Genomic DNA, 20067 nt, shown 5'->3' with positions numbered 1-20067 from the left:
TGATTTAAATTACTGTGCTCAAACATAAATTATAATATGATATACTGACACTTACAAAATTAGTAGTTTCTCAGTTCATATTTTAAAGTCACAATTAAATCAAAATTTATTGAAAGTAATCAAAATATTTTTATATTTTGATTATTTTACAATACTGTCTTTTTAGACAGTATATAAGTAATTTTAAAATGCCTACATGCAACCATATTTTTCTTTTCAATAAATTGCAAGTGAAAGAAAATTTTAATTGCTGGCTGAAATTGTTTAAAATGAAAATATTGTTACTGTCAATTCCAGCGTCGCAAGAATTTTTCAAAATCAAAATATACAAAAATATTGCTTTAATCTTTGATTACAATAATATTTCTTTTGAACCAGTATCAAGTGGAAAAATAATTTAACTTTCTGTAAGTTAATTCTAGTTAATTTACAATTTACATTATGATAACAGAAAAATTATTTAAAAAACAGAGATAATAATAGTAGTCCCAAGAAACGTTATTTAAATTTTAAATGATCAAAAGAACAACCATTTCGAGTGAAAATATTATCTATAATCCCCCAAAAATGTGATTGAAGTAATCACGAAAAATGATCGAGAACAAAAACAGCGACGATAATCGAAAACGGAAAATAAGCCCGTAAATTCGTGTTGGTAGAACAAAAACAATTTATTTCAACTAAACGAAACGCACATTAATTTCTTTACATGAACAAACAACAACGAAACAAAACATATTGTTTACTCGATCGAGAGAGCGCAAAGGGTTCTGGGAACTCCGGAATGTAAAAGTATCCAGTTTAAAAAAATACTCTTAAAAGTCGCTTCGCTTAAGAAAACAGTCTCTACTGTTTGCTAATTAATCATACGTCATATGCCATACGTAATACGTTACGTTATATGTTAAACGTTTCATTATATGTATAGAACTATATGTATATGTATGTATATATATTTACAGAGTTGCATTACGATAGAATCTAATCACAATATAGATAATTTCAGTGCAATAGTTCGATCGATTGTTATTCTAAAAGAGACTGGTCCTCCTCGCGCGTACATCGATCATGCTCTCAATCGAGCAGATCGAGATCAGAGCGTATGCAACGTATTCAACGTATTAGTTTGCTTTACGAAACAAAGATGTTCGTGCACTTCGAGGGCTCACGTGCCCCTCGCCGACTAAACGAGAAAGTTCTGTACACCCGGTACATCGCTAACTTCAAATGCTCAACCATTCGAGCGTAAAACGTTGCTTTTGTTCTTCCGAGCAGTGTAAACAGTATTTCCTCTTTGTGATCGCTGTCTTCCGTCGGCCACGGTTTTAATGGAATCTTTAGAAATTGTTTATTCGACTGTTTTTTTCGAAGTTTAATGTAGGCTTTTATTCACTGTGCCCCCGCTTGCAGATAACAAATCGAGCTTTTGTTAAAATTTCAAAATATTTTTCGTCAACTTTCAATACTTAAATGATCGTCACGTGATGGCAAGGTCATGTATTTAATTAAAACAATCATATGATTTCTTGAAACTTTTCGAAGTTCTCAGAAACGATTTTTACTATCTAATCGCTCAAATATTTATTGCAAAATATTTGTTGCAATATCTAGTTGCATTTAAAACAATTAAACTACTATTACAGTATTAATTAAATTTCGAAATGTCTCTTTACCATAAAACGCGGATCTTTTTATTTAAATAATCGTCGAAGAATGTTCTTGCTTTCTTTTAGAACGAGACGATTTCAGTTGTTATATCGAAGGTGGGAATGCACATCTGCATTGTTCCATAATAATCCTGTTGTTGCATTCCATTTGATCACACACACCATAGCTAAAATTGAATTAAAACATAACAGAGGAAATACTGTTTTCAAATATCGTAGCCTCGAACTTCGTTCACCGCGTTCTTCGTAAAAAAAATATGAACTCTGTGGGACAGAAATATTGTTCTCTGTTTCTGGTTGTAGAACGCACACTCTCGCAAACGTAATAAAATACGATTCGAATAGTTTCAGTATGGTTTGCAACAATGTGATGCACGTGTACGCGATAAACGTGCACTTACTATTAGGGCAATCGTTCAAAAGTTTGTCTTCCTCGTTAATCTCGGTGACCCTGAAATACGTTGTCAACGTCGTTATTCGAAGTAACTTCCGTTTAAATATTTCCAGCACAGATTTGGTATTGCTCGAGTATCGATATTTGATCCTTTCGAGTTACATTTTGTCGCTGGCACATGTGGATGATCCATAAATGTTGTAAATTCTTGAAAGGAACGATAGTTGAGGCGATTTTAAGCAATTTTTTTTTTTAGCGAAAATGTTCTCCGTGACTGCGTTGACGAGCTATTAAGAAAAAACGCGGACCAATCAGAGTACGAGTACTACCGATGTTCTACAGTAGCGCTGCGTTAACGCTGCGCTGGCGAGAGCCAGCAGTACTCGCTCTGTGATTGGTCCGTGTTTTTCGCAAACAACTCTTAAACGAAGCGTGGGAGAACATTTTCGCAAAGGGTAAAGGTTCTTCAATTTATTTCAGGAATCTTTTGGGATACTCTGTATCGATCTATATTCCATAGCAGATGCCTTATAACAGTCGTCCAATTTTATAGTATCTGTGTTATAAAGTGTTTTGATCAAGAAATACTATGATACTTTCAAGAATGTTATATATAATTTTAAAGCATTGTGATCAATAAATTTTATCTCAAATTAATGATAGAAAGTTATGTTTTTCTCAAAATCGGACTTAATACAGTGCTGAATATATTTGCCTGTACACATTGAAAAGTCCGGCAGCAGTAATATGTGTAATGAAAAGTGGTTCAAAACGATGACCTTGACAAGCTATTTCGAGGTTACTGACAGAGGAGGTCAAGCTTCGAAATGATCACCGAACAAAGATATTGCCTTTTCTGCGCTTGAATGGTCGACAAAGAAAGCAATGTAGAAAATCAAACTGGTATTCATTGTTCTGCTACACATTCACACGTTCGCGCAGTTTCGCGTAGAATTAGCACGACGAAACTCTTACGGTGTCGATTAGATTAGGGTAGTTTATGTGCCGTAGCCGATAGCTTACGTAGAAAATATAAATATATTCCTATGCAGAATAAATCTGATCTCCATTTTCTTCCTTTCTGTTTTGGTACTGTGGGTAATATATACACCGCCATTACTCCCTATTTCCCTCTTCAATCTGATTTTTCATGGAGTTCATGGTCCTAATTGTTCGTTAGGTTGCAAAAAAGCAGCTGCGTCGAGATCGAGTCCGTTTTGACCGTTTGTCCGATTTTTGTAAATTTCAATATTATTTATTATATGTGTCTCGGAAAATGAAATGTAATTGAATTAAATAAAATTAATGTAATTAACTGTCTTAGAATATTGATCGTAAAACGATTTGTTTGCGTTTTACTAATTATAGCTTTTATATAAGCTTTTATAATTAAATGTCTTTTGAGTTTCTGTGATTAAATATGTTTTCAGTTTTTGTGATTAAATGTACTCTTACATTTTTATTGCAATTCTAAATATAACTGTAAAAGAATATAATTGCATAAAATAATATTTATAATTATATAAGTAAAACAGTGTCAGTATTTGCTTTGAATCAGGTCTGAAAAATTGGTGTTTTCAAATTTTCATTCTAGATTGCTGTAAACATGTCGTTAATCCACATTTTGATTGGAACAAAATAGTGGATAGTGAACAAAATATTTTCATTTTGATCGGACGAACGATATAAAAGTTATTCAACTTTTAAAGTAGGTCAGTTACTTTTTTGTACACCTTGTACATGTTCATCGTATTCGTACATGTAGGGTGTTCGTGAAATTTTGTAGAATGTTTTTGAAACAGTGAGAAACGAAATGCATTTAGAAAAATCATTAATTATAATTTGTTATTCTGCTTAACCAACACTTCTCATTCGTTCAATTAATTGTTAAATTATCGGCGAAGAAACGAATTTTACAATACATTCTGAATGGAAACTGCAGAAGAATTGCTGATAGCTATTAACAATATAAAAATAATTTTTCATATTTATTTATATCCCATTTATTCATATAAATGGGATGTAATTTTGCAATCATGAGGACACATGACCAATTAACAAATTTAAAGTATTTAATGTAAACATATTAAATAGCATTTTCAATTTAACATTCTAGACATTTCCAATCAATGGTGCAGAAATTCAACTGCATACTTCATGAACACCCTGTACGCTTTCAAAATTCATCTTTCAGCGTGAATATGTAGAAACATTTATCTCCAAACCGGTTAACACCTACAATTAAACAAAAAGGTCTCCGTTCATCCTTTCAAATATAATAACATTTTTAAAAATTGCAACAAAATTAAAAGTATTAATTTAGTAGACGTGTATAATTTTTGACAAAATTGTGGTTGACCAAAGTTTCGAATAAAATAATAAAATATGTATTTTGCAATATTTTTTATCTCGCAGAGAAAATTTAAAAAATACATTTTGCTGAAATTTCTCACGACTATAACTAAACAATTATAATCAATCTAAAGCTCGTCGCTTGTTTCTGCAACAATTTCGATGAAATTTCCAGAATGTACGGGGTGTCACAAAATTATGTTTATAATTGGCTTCACACCCATATAAAATTAATTACTTGAAATTTCTATTAAAAATTTATTACAACTTAAAATTTCTAGTGAAATTTCGATAAAAACTTACTACAATTTATATTTCTATAAAAATCTATTATATTTCAAATTTCTAATCAAAATTCATTGTACTTAAATCTTATGTTAAAAATCTACTGTGATCAATTACGCGCCTATTTAATAATATTAATTCTAATCTAAATTTCTATAAAAAAATCATTGGATGATTTCACATCCTCGACAAAATTGACCTTCACCTTGAAGGGTTCAAACTCAAAGGTTGAAAAAATATTTTTTTATTGCAAAATTCACATTTACATGAATTTCTATAAATAAACAAGTTTATGTCAATAAAAGAAATTTCCATTTTTTAACCTTGACTTTGATCGTTCAAAATTTCTGTAAAATTAATAGACGAAATCAAACTAACAAAATAGTAACGAAATCAGTAACAAAATCAAATTTTTTTAGTATACAATTTACCTACATTTATTGAACAATTTATTTAATTTACCTTTCAAAATCGAATATCTACCACCAAACCGAGGGTGCAAAACCACATTACGTAATTTCATGACACCCCGTACGTAACCACAAAATGTATTCGTTACGTTTTCATTTCAGGTTAAAAAATTAGTAGAAAACTTTGCTACTTTCTTCGAGTCAGAAGTCAACCAGAATTTTCTGAAACATTGTTTCACGTATCGTCAAGTAAATATCAAAAAGACTTGGAGTTGTTTATTTGAAAAATGTTACTTCGTTTCAAAGAATCCACGTAGCTTTTTTTGGCTGATTGCATATTATACTATGTAACATACACACATATGTTTAACATGTGACAGTTAAAACAGTTCTGTAATTGCTTCAATGAAAAGGCACTAAACGAACTTCTGCGTTTAATATAACATTGCTTTTCCCGCTGTTCCACGAACGAAATTCAAAATGGTCCACGCTGAAGGACAAATCACCTGATCGCTCGCGTGGAAAAAGTCGGCAGATGCGTGTCCAGCTTCTTTGGATTCGATTGGAGAGGTCCTTTTGCAGCCAATATGAAGCGTCCGAAGTGAGAAGGGATTTTGCGAGCCCGACCCTTGCGCGAGCAACCTTCGACTTTTTGTAACAACCGCTTAGGTTTCTCGAGAAATATTACAGAAACGCTTCAGACTTCCAAAATTTCATTTCCAGGCGTTTCAAAAATAAAATTACTAAAATATTCAAAATTGTCCACTTGTGCCAGTTACGTCAATGTATATTACGTTAATTATCTCTGAGAATAAATTACTATACTGCAGATATTTATGCAAAATCGAAATGTCCTAAATAAAATAAAAATTTATGTGAAATACAAATTTATGTCGAATTAGAATTTGCTAAATCAATTACAAAGAAGAGACGTTAAATAAAAATGCGTTTCTAAAATAAAAATTGAAGTATAAGACTGCACGTATCATAGCTGTCAGCTTGTTTATATGGTTATTTATAACTATAATTGCAATTTGGAATTGTTAAATAATAGAACAAGCTTGCACTTGCATGTACCAGTCGTTTTTGTCGTGGATAATTTCTAACACAATAATTATTTTATTTACTCTGTGTAAATGATGAGTTGGTTGAAAATTAACTATTTCTGTTTGTAAACAACTGTTTAGCATTGTAAGATGGAGTATGAACTGTTCAATTATGCTAGGTTCATTATGCGGTTTTAATATAAAGTTGATTGCATTTGAGCCTAATTAAGTGGTTAATTAACCTCAACTATTAACCAAACTAATTTTACTTAATTTGTGACAATACATTTAAATCGATATGTTGTTAACTAATGCAATAACGGGAGGATGACTTTTGCATTTTGCATCAATTGCAATTGACGATTTTGAAAGCAATTTGCTATTTTTTGACTTTGATGTGTAATATAACGAGTGAGAAAAATAAAATTTGTTTGCAAAATTATTGATTGTACTGAAAATTTATTCAGACGAAAGTCGAACAGTTTTAAGGCCCATTTCTATCGATGTAATTAGTTGGTAACTGGAGGCGTAGAGAATATTCGAACGTCGAATTTGTTTAACTTCTAATTAGATTTTATACTTTTTAATGCATTGGATGCTGCAGTTTTTCATTCTCTGCAGAAAGACATTAAAGTAGTTGAAAACCACGAGTTCAGAAATTGTTTTAATTTAATCGTCGATTATTATTTGAATTGAAATATCACAAAAACTTATGCATGACCAGCTTAGCATCTTTTCCTGAAGAATTACGAATTTGTCAGTGACGTATTTTTGTAACATACCATATCTCAAAGAAATGTAACAAGTAGCTCCAATTTTTGAACATATTTAGATGTTTAAAATAGTATCAAGACAAACACAAAAAATTTTCAAAATTAGAGACCCGACGATTTTCCAAAATTAATTACTTTAATAAATATAAATGCTAGACTTAAAATTTAAAGTTCATTTTTAGATCTATGAAAACCGCTTAATAATTACTGAAATATTCAAAGTTGTCTAGTCGTGCCAGTTATGTCACTGAGTATAGTTTAAGTGTCTCTTAAACTAATTAATTAAAAATTGGTAATTAGTAATTAGTAATTACTCATCTAATAAGTTTTCCACATAATCATGTCAGCTAATTGCCTCATAATTACTCTCTTAACAATTTTCTCACATAACCATAACAACTAATTGTCTACTAATTACTCGCCTATTAATTTTCTCACATAACCATGATAAATAATTGTCTACTAATTACTCTCTTAACAATTTTCTCATAAAAACCTAGTAATACATTCCTACACATCATTGCAATCTCCGTCAATCAATATAATAGAATAGCTATAGCCTCATTAAATAAATAATCTTGACACATAAATGTTCGCTCGATAATTACACGGAACGACGCCTTTGTTCAACAATCATTCAACTTTCATCCGAAAAATGTTTTTGAAGCAATCAAGAATTTCGAAAACAATCCATCTTAAGCACCTCGCTCTGCATTGTAACATTAATCAATATTGCCGATTCAGAGTCGCTGTTAAACAATGCCAAAAATTGCGAACGAAATACAACGACCAATTGTGTTATTAATAACAATCGAGTCGCTCGCGCAAGGGCAGAAAAGCGTTCGTTTCGAGGACACGGTACGAGGACGATCTTATTTAAGCATAGTTAATCGGCAAATTCCGCGTTTGTGCTAATAAATTGAAAAAATCGACCAAGTACGAGTAGGTATCTATACAAGAGTCAATGAAGTAACTCGACACCGGTTTTTCTTTTTTTTTTGTACAGCGTACCTCGCTAAATCTTAAAGTCTGTGATTAATTTAAGGCTTATTAATTGAACGTCATTACCAGCAGAGACTAGAAACGAATAGAATTCAATAATACGGTACAATAGAGTATGTATACGTATGTATATATATATAATAATAATAATCTTTTATGCAATTAATCCTCTCTGTATACGTATTATAGATAAGCCTAGTTAGAGATAGTTATATCTGATTCTAGGAAGTTTCTCTTTAGTCGCTTATTGTTCCTCTATTATTCCTAGTTGGCCCGATATAGATGTTCCCAATACGTTTGCGTACGATCCTCCGTCGCTGCCACAGCCTTCCGCTGCCATAACACGCCAACACGACTCTCTCGAGCATGGTAGCCAGAAAACCACGCTAGATTTCGAATCGAAGCAGGGGCGTAGATAATGCGACGGGTCTTTTTTTATCAACGTTTTCATTTTTACATGATGTGGAAATGAAAGGAATAAAAGAGAACTTTTCAATTTATACAAAGTTACTCGGTATTCAGCTAACAATAAATCACGTTATAGAAAATTTGCATTAATGTTTCTATAAAAAACAGAGGCGACTAGAATTTTGTTTATGAAATCATTGAATCTTCTTATGCGGATCAATGCATCGTTGTATTATCTTTGAAACGTTATGATTTTTATTCCGAACGCACATGTAAGTAACGCAATGTGGCGACATGTGACCTACCCCCACTCCGCTGCACAGCGCGGACCAACGACGGCCGCCGCGTCGTATGACTTATCCCCACTCCGCTGCACAGCGCAGTTCAATGACGGCCGCAGCGTCACGCGACCTACCCCCATTCCGCTGCACAGCGCGGATCAACTACGATCGCCGCGTCACGCGATCTACCCCCACTCCGCTGGACAGCGCGGTTCAATGACGGCCGCCGCGTCGCATGACCTATCCCCACTCCGCTGCACAGCGCGGTTCAACGACGGCTGCCGCGTCACGCGACCCACCCCCACTCTTTCCGCTCAAAATCTAGCTTATTTTTCTGGCTACCGTGACTCTCGAGTCGTCTTCGGTTCCGAATCCTTCGAATCTCCGAGGACAATCGTTTTTGCTTCTCATTTATTCCATCGCGCAGAGAATCCACTGCTCTCCTCGAATGCCGCCTCCACTCGAACATAACAATACAAGAATCGTTCCTGTGCGTTTAGCGTGATCGTTTCTGTGAATCGTTTCCGAGGATCACCGTCTCCACGGAAGTATCCACCGATTCTGGCTGATCTTCTCGATTCCATGGTCTTCGAGGTGGCCGTTGTGGTCGAAGGGTCAGAGCTTCAGCGTTCTCGTTTCTCGTTAATGGTTCAGATATTATCGAAGTTTCAGCTACCTGTCGATTTTTTTAGGTATCAATACCTATACACGTCGATGTTTCTTTTTATTCTCTGACGGCACTACTTTAGGTCACTGCTTCGATCTCTTGCGGGACTGAAAAGAGTCGAGTTGGTTTTCTGAAATTGTAACTGGTCCGTTCGTGTTCTTTGTTCGCCATTTCGTACAATTCTTTGTCGACACTGTCTCTATCCGCCATGTAAATTTCAGCTTCTATTCTCTGTCCGCGCTCCTTGTAATCATTGTTTCGAGTCTATTTTGTCGCTTTTTGTCAGTGCTTCTATTGTCGATTGCTTCGATCTTTTGGAGGAGTAAGAACGGTAACGTTGATTTTTTAAAAATTAAAACTGGTCCATTGAAATTGCTTGTTCACCACTTTGATTGTACAATTTTTCAGCAATTCTTTCTTAATCAACTACTCCGACTGTATTTTTCATCAGTCTTTCTCCAGCACGTTTTATTTTCCCCTTGCTGTCAATGCCTGTTTTATTCACCGCTTCGATTTCTTGCAGGGCCGGAAAGGGTAGCGTTGAATTTTTTAATGAAAACTGGTCCATTAAAGTTCTTTGTTAACCAATGCTTTCTTTATCCACAATTTCAATTCAATATTATCAATGTCAATTTTATTCTTTTTGTTTCTTCCCATCTTTTATTTGCTGCTTCGATTTCATAAGGGGCTAGAAAAGGGTCGCGTTCATTTTCTTAAATTGAAACTGGTCCATGAAAATTCTTTGTTCACCGCTTCGATCGTACAATTTTTCATCAATGCTTTCTTCATCCACCACGTTAATTTTAGTTTTTATATTCGATAAATGCTTCTTTTAGTCGCTGTTTATATTTTCTTCTTTTTTTTAACAATACTTGTTTTATTATTGATGGAATTAGAAAAGGGTCGCGATGATTTTCTTAAATCGAAACTGGTCCATTTCTATCTGTAATGCGTGGTTCAAACACTATACTTAATTTATTCATCACTACTTTGTGTGTGTGTGTGTGGAACTGCTTCGTTCCAATTTTTTATCCATCACTTTGATTTTATCGTGTGTCAATGCTTCCTTCGCTTATCTTTACAATTATATTTTTCATTTTTCATTGATGCTGCTTGCAATCACTGTCTCGATTCTGTTGTTTATTTTGTTTATTACAGATCGTTTCATTTATTGCTTCAATTTATTGCAATGATAAAAAAGGGTCGGGCTGATTGTTGTTAATTGAAATTGGTCCATTCAAATTCCTTACTTATTAATGCATTCTTTCTCCACGAGATTGATTTTGTTTTTCATTAATCTTTATCTACCACTTGTGTTCTATATTATTGTATATCAATAGATCTTTCTTGATCTGATTTAACAGTTTTACATTTTACTTTTCGTCAACGCTATTTTTCGTCACTGTTTCGACTCTATTTGTTATTTCTTTTTATGGATGTTACTTTTAGTTATTACTTCGATTTATTGTGGAACAAAGAAGAGATTGAGTTGACTTTTTTAACATTTAAATAAAATAACTTATGCAACTTGTCCACTGAATTCTTTTCTTTGCCAGTGCTTTCTTTATTCATCATATCGATGTTATTTTTCATCAAACACTTTTTCATCCATCTTTACAATATTATTTTTTATTTTTTATCGAAGATACTTTCAATCACCGTTTCGATTCGATTTTTTATTCATTGCTTCGATTTATTCTGAGTGTAATAAAGAATTGTGTTGATCTTTTATTTGAAACTGGATCATATAAGTTCTTTGTTTACTAAAGTTTCCGTTATTCACTATTCTGACTTTATTTCTCATCAACGTTTTCTTAGGTTACGACCTTGATTTTATTTTTCGTCAATGCTTTCTTCATCCATCCTTACAATTTTATTTTTCATTTTTTTATCGATGCTTCTTTCAATCACTGCTTCGATTCGATTTTTCATTTATTGCTTTGATTTATTATGGCTGAAATGTGTCCATCTTTTTATTTGAAACTGGTCCATATGAATTCTTTGTTCACCAAAGTTTTTTCAATTCACTATTTTGACTTCATTTGACTTCATTCATCGATGCTTTCTTCGGCCAACACTTTGATGTCATTTTTCATCATTGCTTTCTTCATCTATCTTTGCAACTTTATTTTTCAACTTTCACGAGCACTCTGTTTAACCAATGTTCCATTTTTATTGTTTCCTTTGCTATTAATTTTCTTTTAATCATCTTTCTTTATGTCAATTTATAATGAAAGTAAAACAAGTTGTGTTAATATTTCTCATTGAAACAGATACATACAAATTCCTCGTTAACCAATGCATCCTTTACCCGCTACTTTAATTTTACTTTTCATCAATATTGCACCACGAATACAATTCTTCAATCACGACGAAGATTTTCGTTTCTCTTTTTTTTACATCAATGATGCTCTGCTTCTATCTTTTTTTTTATATTTTCATGAAATAGCTTCCCTTATCACCACTATGAGTTATTACGCGGTTCAAGAAGTTCTTTTTTCCATCGATACTAATTCGTGTCTGATCGCCAGTGGTTCGAATTCTTTCCTCTAGAATCCATTCAATTAATCCCCGATCGCAGCGTTCTTATTTGATTCGGAGTTTCGAGCCCTTCCGCGCTCTTAGCATTCTTCCGGTATATAACTCCGAGGTTTTGATGAAACTGTAAAAGCAAAGTTCTGGGAATGTGGATAGCTCGCGTTCTTCCAGACAGCCATTTTGTTTTGTTTTGGTCCACGGTGCGGGGATTCTCCGAGGAACTGTGCCTTGCGATTTTTCTTTCGAAGCGCGAATTCAGATATTATTAAGCCCGAGAATCTCGATCGATTCTGCCAGTTATGTTTGCTTCCGCATCACGGAAAACAATAAACGATATTAGCTTTTCTGTGCTCACTTTTATTTTCTTTTTTTCACGAAAATTGGACAGCGTATTTGTCCCATCGAATAACACTGGTTTTTATTTAACGTTGTTATTCGTTTTATTGGAAATGAAAATCAAATCATGTTAATTCTGTAGAGTATCTATAGTCTAATTGTTACAAGTGAAAATCAAATTGTATTAATTCCAATAATTAGCACTAGTTTAATTAACATCGTCTTTGTTATTAATTTTTCGTTTTGTCTTTCTTATTCATTTTCCTCTGTGTCATTGTCAGAAATGAACATAAAATTGTATTTTAATTCCAATAATTAGTAATAGTTTAATTAACATCGTCTTTGTTATTAATTTTTCGTTTTGTCTTTCTTATTCATTTTCCTCTGTGTCATTGTCAGAAATGAACATAAAATTTTATTAATTCCAATAACTATCACTAGTTTAATTAACATCGTCTTTGTTATTAATTTTTCTTTTTGTCTTTCTTATTCATTTTCATCTGTGTCATTGTTAGAAATGAACATAAAATTGTATTAATTCCAATAACTATCACTAGTTTAATTAACATCGTCTTTCTTAATCACTTTTCTCTTTGTCTTTGTCATTCATTTCCCTTTTTGTCTTTGTTAGAAATGAAAATCAAATGGTATTAATTCCAATAAGTATCACTAGCATAATTAGCATCGCCTTTTCTTATCACTGAAAAAAATTAATTCACACTCTAATTCACAAATGACGATTTCTTCGTTGTTTATTTTTCTCAACTCGTTTGTCACGAATTATAATCAAATCGAATTAATTCTAGTATCACCAGTTCAATCAAACATCATCTCGTTTAATTCTCTCTTTCCTTTCTCATAATCAAATAAAACCATATTCCAATTATTACCATCTTTCTATACTTAATTTTCTTCTTTGTTTGAATTTAAAATGGTATCGTATTAATTCCAATACGTATCAGTAATTCAACCAAATATCGTCTCATTTATTAACATTTCCTTTCTTGCCGCGAAAACGAATAAAACCATATTCATCGGGAACGATGTTATCTCTATCATTTACTTTGTCTTCGTCTTCGTTAAAAATTCGAATGAAAGCGCATTTTATCGCAACGCATTCCTCTCTTTCAGCTCCGTCTCCATTCTTCCCGCGCCGAATAAAACCACATTAATTCCAATTCTCATTATCCGTTCCCTTTGCTCTCCTCTTCGTCAAAAATCAGGCTCAAATCCCTTTCTTCACCATCCTTATAATTACTCGCGGCGACCAGCATCTTATTTTCGTCCTCCGCGCCAGTAAAAATAGAACGATTTTCTATCAATATTGCACGCGCGACCATTAATATCTTCCACATTCTCCTGTCCAGACGTAAAAATAGTATGCCGCCGGTTCAACACCGCCGTGTCTCTTTTCGATACTTTCATCGCCTCCTCTCCACCAGCTCACCGTAAAATCGATTCCGCAAACACCGCTGTCCACCGATTCCTCGCGAATCGATCTATATAAAATCACAGCCGACCCGCTCTCATTTACAACGATATCTCGACTCGATCCTCGCACTGCGGTCCCGAATTCTATCAGCGGACGATCTCCAGTCCCAATCTCTTTGATCGGCAATCTCGTCTCGAAAGCGGACCTCGGCATCGTACAAACAATCGATCACCATCGAACGCAGCTTTGCCCGATCCACGCCCATTCAACCACGTCTCCCCGACAGCCACATATTTTCAGCACGCTTCTATTCCGCATGTTCTCTTCGCGCTCGACACCCAGAATCCGTCGCGCTGTGTCCAGCTTCCGGCGATCCTCCGCGTTTCCCGGCATTCGTCTCCATTCGCAGGCTTCTTTCTTTCCGCGCGTCCGTTCATGACCGAGATAGAGCCGTCCGGATTGTCCAGTTCCCTTTTATAGGATCTTAGTCTCCGACCTCGGATTGTATTTTTATATTTTTCGACAGAAGCGCTTTCGGGCTCCTGTGTGGGAAAAAGATAGATGTAGATAGATAGGGCGAGAAAGAAAGATAGAGAGAGAGAGAGAGAGAGAGAAGAGGGGAAGAGAGCGGTTCAGAAGCTCTCGCTGAGCATGTTCGGAGCGACGCTGGTTATGGTAACACGGGGTAAAGTCCACGGGATTGCCGGTGATCGCGAAACAGATGGCACGAGCACGCCGGGGGCTTTCTGTTACACGTCGTCCTCTATACTCCTCAGGGGTATTTGTTGCTTTTGTGCCACCGCGTTCAGCACGTAGCCCAGGTGGTCCAATTTCTTGTCCATCACGGACAACTGCGGACAGAAATGGTTCCCATGTAAGAATCGATCTCGCAGCGCCGAGGAACTTCTTCGTTCCCGCGGGGGGGAACGCGTTTTTCACGCGTGACCGGCCCGACAAATTGCCGGCGAACGCAATCGAATGAAATGTTTCGCCTGTCTCGGAAGCAGCCTGTCAGGATAACTATCAAGAATCGGCCGTCGTGATGTTTCTCATTCTTTCTTTTTCTTTTTTTTGCTAAACAATGCTCTTTGTGCGATGTTAATTTGGAAAATTTCCGATTTCTACATCGTCGATCGAGGGTAATATTCGATTGGTAAAAGCAAAAGGTTACCTTTTTTTCTCTTAGTTATTGTTAGAGATATTTAGATGATACGAAAACGAAGCTACAAACTGGCTTCATTTAGGATACTTTTTTCAAGTATTTTGAGTAGGGTTGGACTTAAGAGGGCATTCTAGTGTAATCGCTAAAAAATTTCGATTTCATTTGCATTTTTGTACAGTGCGTATCATAATTATACGAAGGGTAACATTGCTTTGGTAAAATAAAAAGTTTACCTTTTGTTTTCTTAGTTATTAGAAAGGATATTTAGGTGGGCTAATCTTTACTTTAAGGGTCCAGAGAATTTTGGCTCTTTTATTGCATATTCCCGTAGATTTTGTCGAGGAAACACAAAAAACACAAATAAAAAAGTTAGACGTGTTATTGACAATCACAAACGTGAAATTTATATTTTTTTTTGTCATTCCAAGCAAAATTAGAAAAAAGGGATAGTTTAGTCACAGTCAAGTAGTCTAGTATCTCTAACCTTTAAAAAATATTCAAATCGTTTAGTCCAGTTTGAAAAAAATTATACATTTTTACATTTTACATTCAAGTTCGAAGGTACGCAAATTATTGGTTCAAAAGTTATACGCGTTCAAAATTGACGAATTTCTAGTGCTTTTATGTGGACGTAGTTCTTTAAGTAGCGCCGCTATATGGCAGCACAAATATCATAGAAATTTCTCAAAAGAGCCGCTACATGGCAGCACAAGCAGGAATGAGTAGCCATTTTGGTATTATAATTCGCATGCTCCATATTTTATTGGGCTGATCTTCGAAATTGAATTTTCGGAATCTACGGAAATATACATAAAAGAGCTCTGGATCCGTAAACTAAAGTTTAATCTTTAGATGATGTGAAGGCGAAAATAAAGCTAAAAACTAGCTTCATTTAGGATATTTTCTTCAGTATTTTAAGTAAGGATAATCTTAAGTGGGTATTCTAGTATAACTACTAAAAAAATTCGACTGAATTTACATGACATAACCTACTTATATTTTAATATTTTAATAGTTCAAGACAGACTTGGATGTTTGATAAATTCTTAAAGTCTTCAGTTCTCAAAAAAATGTTTCATACAGAAATTATGCATTTATTTTCATGCAATATAATTTCGAAATAAAAAAGACAGGTTTATGATTTTAAAAAAGGCAAGATGACGTTGGAATAACCTTGGAAACACCTACGCATTAAAAAAACTAGTATTGCCATTTAACTCCCAACTCGAGATATTGAAGGACATGTATCATTTTTTTTTTTTAAATCATTTTAAATCACCGATTTTTTACGATCTTAATTAAAATGGGTTATACTGTATAAAAAGAATTGATTTTCTTAATTTTGGTAAAGATAGAACAATAGGATGAAGATAAAAATGTTCTACTTGTACATACATATTGCAGGTAAAAATGCTCTACTTGAACATACATATTTTCACATTCCAAAAAACAAGTAAAACATTCAAAGTGCTCCGATTATTTTTGTCCACCCTATACAAAAAAAATCCTTAATTTTAATAAAAATAAAACAATACCATCAAGATAAAAATGTTTCGCTTTGACACGTTTTTACAATATCAAAATTTATATAGAAACAATCGGTTTTCTTAATTTTGATAGTAATAGAAGATAAAAATAAAGATAAAAATGTTTCACTTTGCCATATCTTCACGTTATCAAAAGCCAGTGAAATATTCTCAAACTGATGAAGTTATTTCGTACGCTCCGTATAAATAGAATTTATTTTCTCGCGATAAGTTTTATTTGGTATCCGTGGGTGTCAATTGTGGCGGCTGGAAAGGTCAACGGGAAAAATGCCACGAGGAAAAGAGAGCCATCTGACAGGGAAAAAGGCGACGATTGATGCCGTTCGTGTTGAAGGTAAAGGCTACGTATGCAACACGCGTATCCTCGTGTGAAGTCGCTTTTAGGCTGCAGTTGCGAAAAAATTGGCCGCGCGAAGACTGTAATTGCGGTGCTTTGATTACGTTGCTAAAGGACGATGTAATCACGGTGGAAAAGAAACATTCGGATTGTGACTGTCCAATGTGTCACCTCGACACGAAAATCCCCTTTGTACTAATTTTAATTCTACTAGATCACATTCATTGAAATAAACAACAAGTTTCCTTATTACATTATTGTCACTTTCTTTAACACACTTCCTTATTGTTCTTTTTTATTAATTCTTGGTTTAACTAGTCAATGATATGTGTTCAGATGCAAAAGAGAAACGCACACATTCTGTGAACTGGAAGTTATCTTGTACAGAAAGGCAAGGATTACAATAAATAATAAGAAATAATATGAAATGATAAGGAACGATAAGAAACAGTAAAAAGTATTTGAAACAGTAAGATAGAGTAAGGAAGAATAAGAAAGAATAAGAACGAATAAGGACGAATCAAGACGAATAAGGACGAATAAGGATGAATAAGGACGAATAAGAACGAATAAGGACGAATAAGAACGAATAAAGACGCATAAGGACGAATAAGGGCGAATAAGAACGAATAAGAATGAATAAGAACGAATAAGAACGAATAAGAAAGAATAAGAACGAATAAGGACGAATCAAGACGAATAAGGACGAATAAGGATGAATAAGAACGAATAAGAACGAATAAGGACGAATAAGAACGAATAAAGACGCATAAGAACGAATAAGGGCGAATAAGAACGAATAAGAATGAATAAGAACGAATAAGAACGAATAAGAATAAATAAGAACGAATAAGAACGAATAAAAACGAATAAGAACGAATAAGAATGGATAAGAACGGATAAGAAAGAATGTGATAAGAAAGAGATAAGAAAAAATGGGAAGGAATGAGAAGGCATGGGAAAGAATGGGAAAGAATGGGAGAGAATGGGAAAGAATGAGAAAGAATGGGAAAGAACGAGAAAGAATGGAAAAGAATGGAAAAGAATGGAAAAGAATGGAAAAGAATGGAAAAGAATGGGAAAGAATGAGAAAGAATGAGAATGAATGAGAATGAATGAGAACGAATGAGAAACCATAAGGAACAATAAGAGAACAATAAGAGAACAATAAGAAACAATAACAAAACATTGACAAGACAATAACATAAAATATCAAATCAATAAGAAAGCAGTAAGAAGCAATTACGAAACAATAAGATGCAATAAGAAGCAATAAGAAATGATAATTAAGAAAAACGAGTTCTAGTTGGATGTATCGAAAAGTATAATTGCTATTTTGACACATTTCTTACCGAAAAAAACCTGTATTACATTAAAGAGAAAGATTTTACGTAACAATCTTAAATGATATTATTCATGTCACAGTTATTGACAAACATAGCAAGATAAATTCTTCAGCGTGAATCGTTGTTCTGTCTCACTATCTCATAGTGAGTTTCCAAACGGCCAAGTTATTACAATCATCAAGGTGTTAGGTGTATTTATGATACGCACTATAGTTTAGGGTCTCAATATAATTTCAAATTTAATAATCTGGATATCTGCTCCAAATTAATTGCGTTTCAACAAAATCATTTTGGAAATAGTTATATTTTGTATAGTAATATTTTGTATACTTTGCGGATAATAAACGTGGTGCCAATAAGAAAACGATGTAAAAGTCGAAATTCACGCGAACACAAAGAAGGTATATTAGTTGGTTATTAAAATAAAAGTAAAAAAAAACTTTTTATTAGTTTGTTAAATTTTTGCATTATTTACTATAGAATGAATATTTGAACAAAATTTATAAAACAAGAAAAATGGTTTGACCACATTCTCTTATTAAAACCTCCCTAATCCTTAACAAATCGTCTCAAAAAATTTCTGCTATTATTTCGAAAATGTCTAAATAAACATGCAAAAAGTCACTTTGCTAGATTTATTTATTTTCCTTAAATTAATTTCCAAATGTTGCACTTAAATCACGCGTTTACATTAGAACACCCTTTTAGTCCTGAAAATAATGTTGTGCCTATTATAACACACAATTACCAAGATATACAGGGTGTCTTGCAACTTCGAGGAACCACCTCGACGATGGATCATACAAAGAGAAATCAGAGAAAGTTAATATAAACATAAACCTTTCCCGATCTTCATTTTTACTTAAGCAAGTGTGATATTTAAATAATTCTGCAGAGAACATTTCCTCCGATTGTTATTCTTTAATTTTGTATTCAGATTTAAAGAGGTCATTTTGAACAACATAGCTATAACTAGAAAGCAAGATCAACTAAAGATCCTTTTTTTTGGTATTTCTATGCTTATGCAAAATACACGACACCCTATATATACGCCATTATCTTCTTAAGTGAATCATGAATTATTCATTGCCACCAATATGGCGTATTACGTTATTGACGTTTATGTTTATTAATTACACTGTTAGTGAATTCAAACGTCAATAATGGTTGGCCAATTAATCGTGCAACATGGCATGATATATGAAATGACAGTGCGCATTCCAACGAGCCAAACACGTCTCAATTTACAATATGGCATTTACATGAAACCTGTTTGCAATTACTTGCGCACTAAAAACGAGAGAAATGTCAGTGATCTATACACATTTGGTTAATACATTTGGCTAATAAATTAAGTGGAATTGCGGTTGCGCATTGATAACAAATGAATTATCATAAAATCGGTGGTGATAATATATAATTGAAAATTCGTAAAGAAAGGCGCATGTCATTTAACTTTATGGCATTTTAATTCGCGACTGTTAATAATATAAATTGGCAAATATAGTTTCTACTGCTTTTCATTATTTCTCTCAATATTCCTGTTATTTTCCGATAATTTTACTACAGATTTTATCATTAGAAACGTTTGTCGTTTCCTTCATTAATTTGATACAATTCTTTAAATATAATTTGACATAATTTCAATATGCTCGCAAGATAATTTTGTCATTTTTTAAAAATAATTTAGCATACTTTTCTTAATCGAATTTTGTAGAATTTAATAATATCATAATTCGTCATCATTTTATTATATGTAGCTTAACCTTCTCTAATTTTGTTTAATAACTTCTATTTAGTAATAAAGTACAACACCATTGCGTGAAATTATATTTGTAGTAAAATTATATGAAAATTGGGAAAAGTAATGAAAACGAATAGAAATATTCAACTATTCCTATAATTCGTTTTTAAGTTCTTTCTTAATTTAATTTTTAATATTTTTGGTACAATTTTAAAATTTGCATTGCATTTCGCTGAAACTATTCTCACATTACTCGATAACTTCGTATAAACTTTTTCATATAGTTTGACAGAGTTTTTGTGGAGTTTCATCACGGTTTTGTAGGAAACTTCCATCATTT

The 20067-nt window shown here is 33.4% G+C and overlaps 1 protein-coding gene across 9 annotated transcripts in view; it reads right to left on the bottom strand.

The window, feature by feature from the left end:
* Positions 1-646: 646 nt before the first annotated feature.
* LOC117218266 (potassium voltage-gated channel subfamily KQT member 1) overlaps positions 647-20067 on the bottom strand; it is a 271571-nt gene continuing 252150 nt past the window's right edge. For all 9 annotated transcript variants that reach the window (XM_076522215.1, XM_076522217.1, XM_076522221.1 and 6 more), the window contains one exon: positions 647-14442. In XM_076522215.1, coding sequence (XP_076378330.1) covers positions 14341-14442 — 102 coding nt within the window. In that variant the 3' untranslated portion in view covers positions 647-14340. The remainder of the gene's footprint in view (positions 14443-20067) is intronic.

The sequence above is a fragment of the Megalopta genalis genome, chromosome 5 (genome assembly GCF_051020955.1).
Source record: "Megalopta genalis isolate 19385.01 chromosome 5, iyMegGena1_principal, whole genome shotgun sequence".
Classification (NCBI taxonomy): Eukaryota; Metazoa; Arthropoda; class Insecta; order Hymenoptera; family Halictidae; genus Megalopta; species Megalopta genalis.
This window is presented reverse-complemented; position numbering and strand designations above follow the sequence as displayed.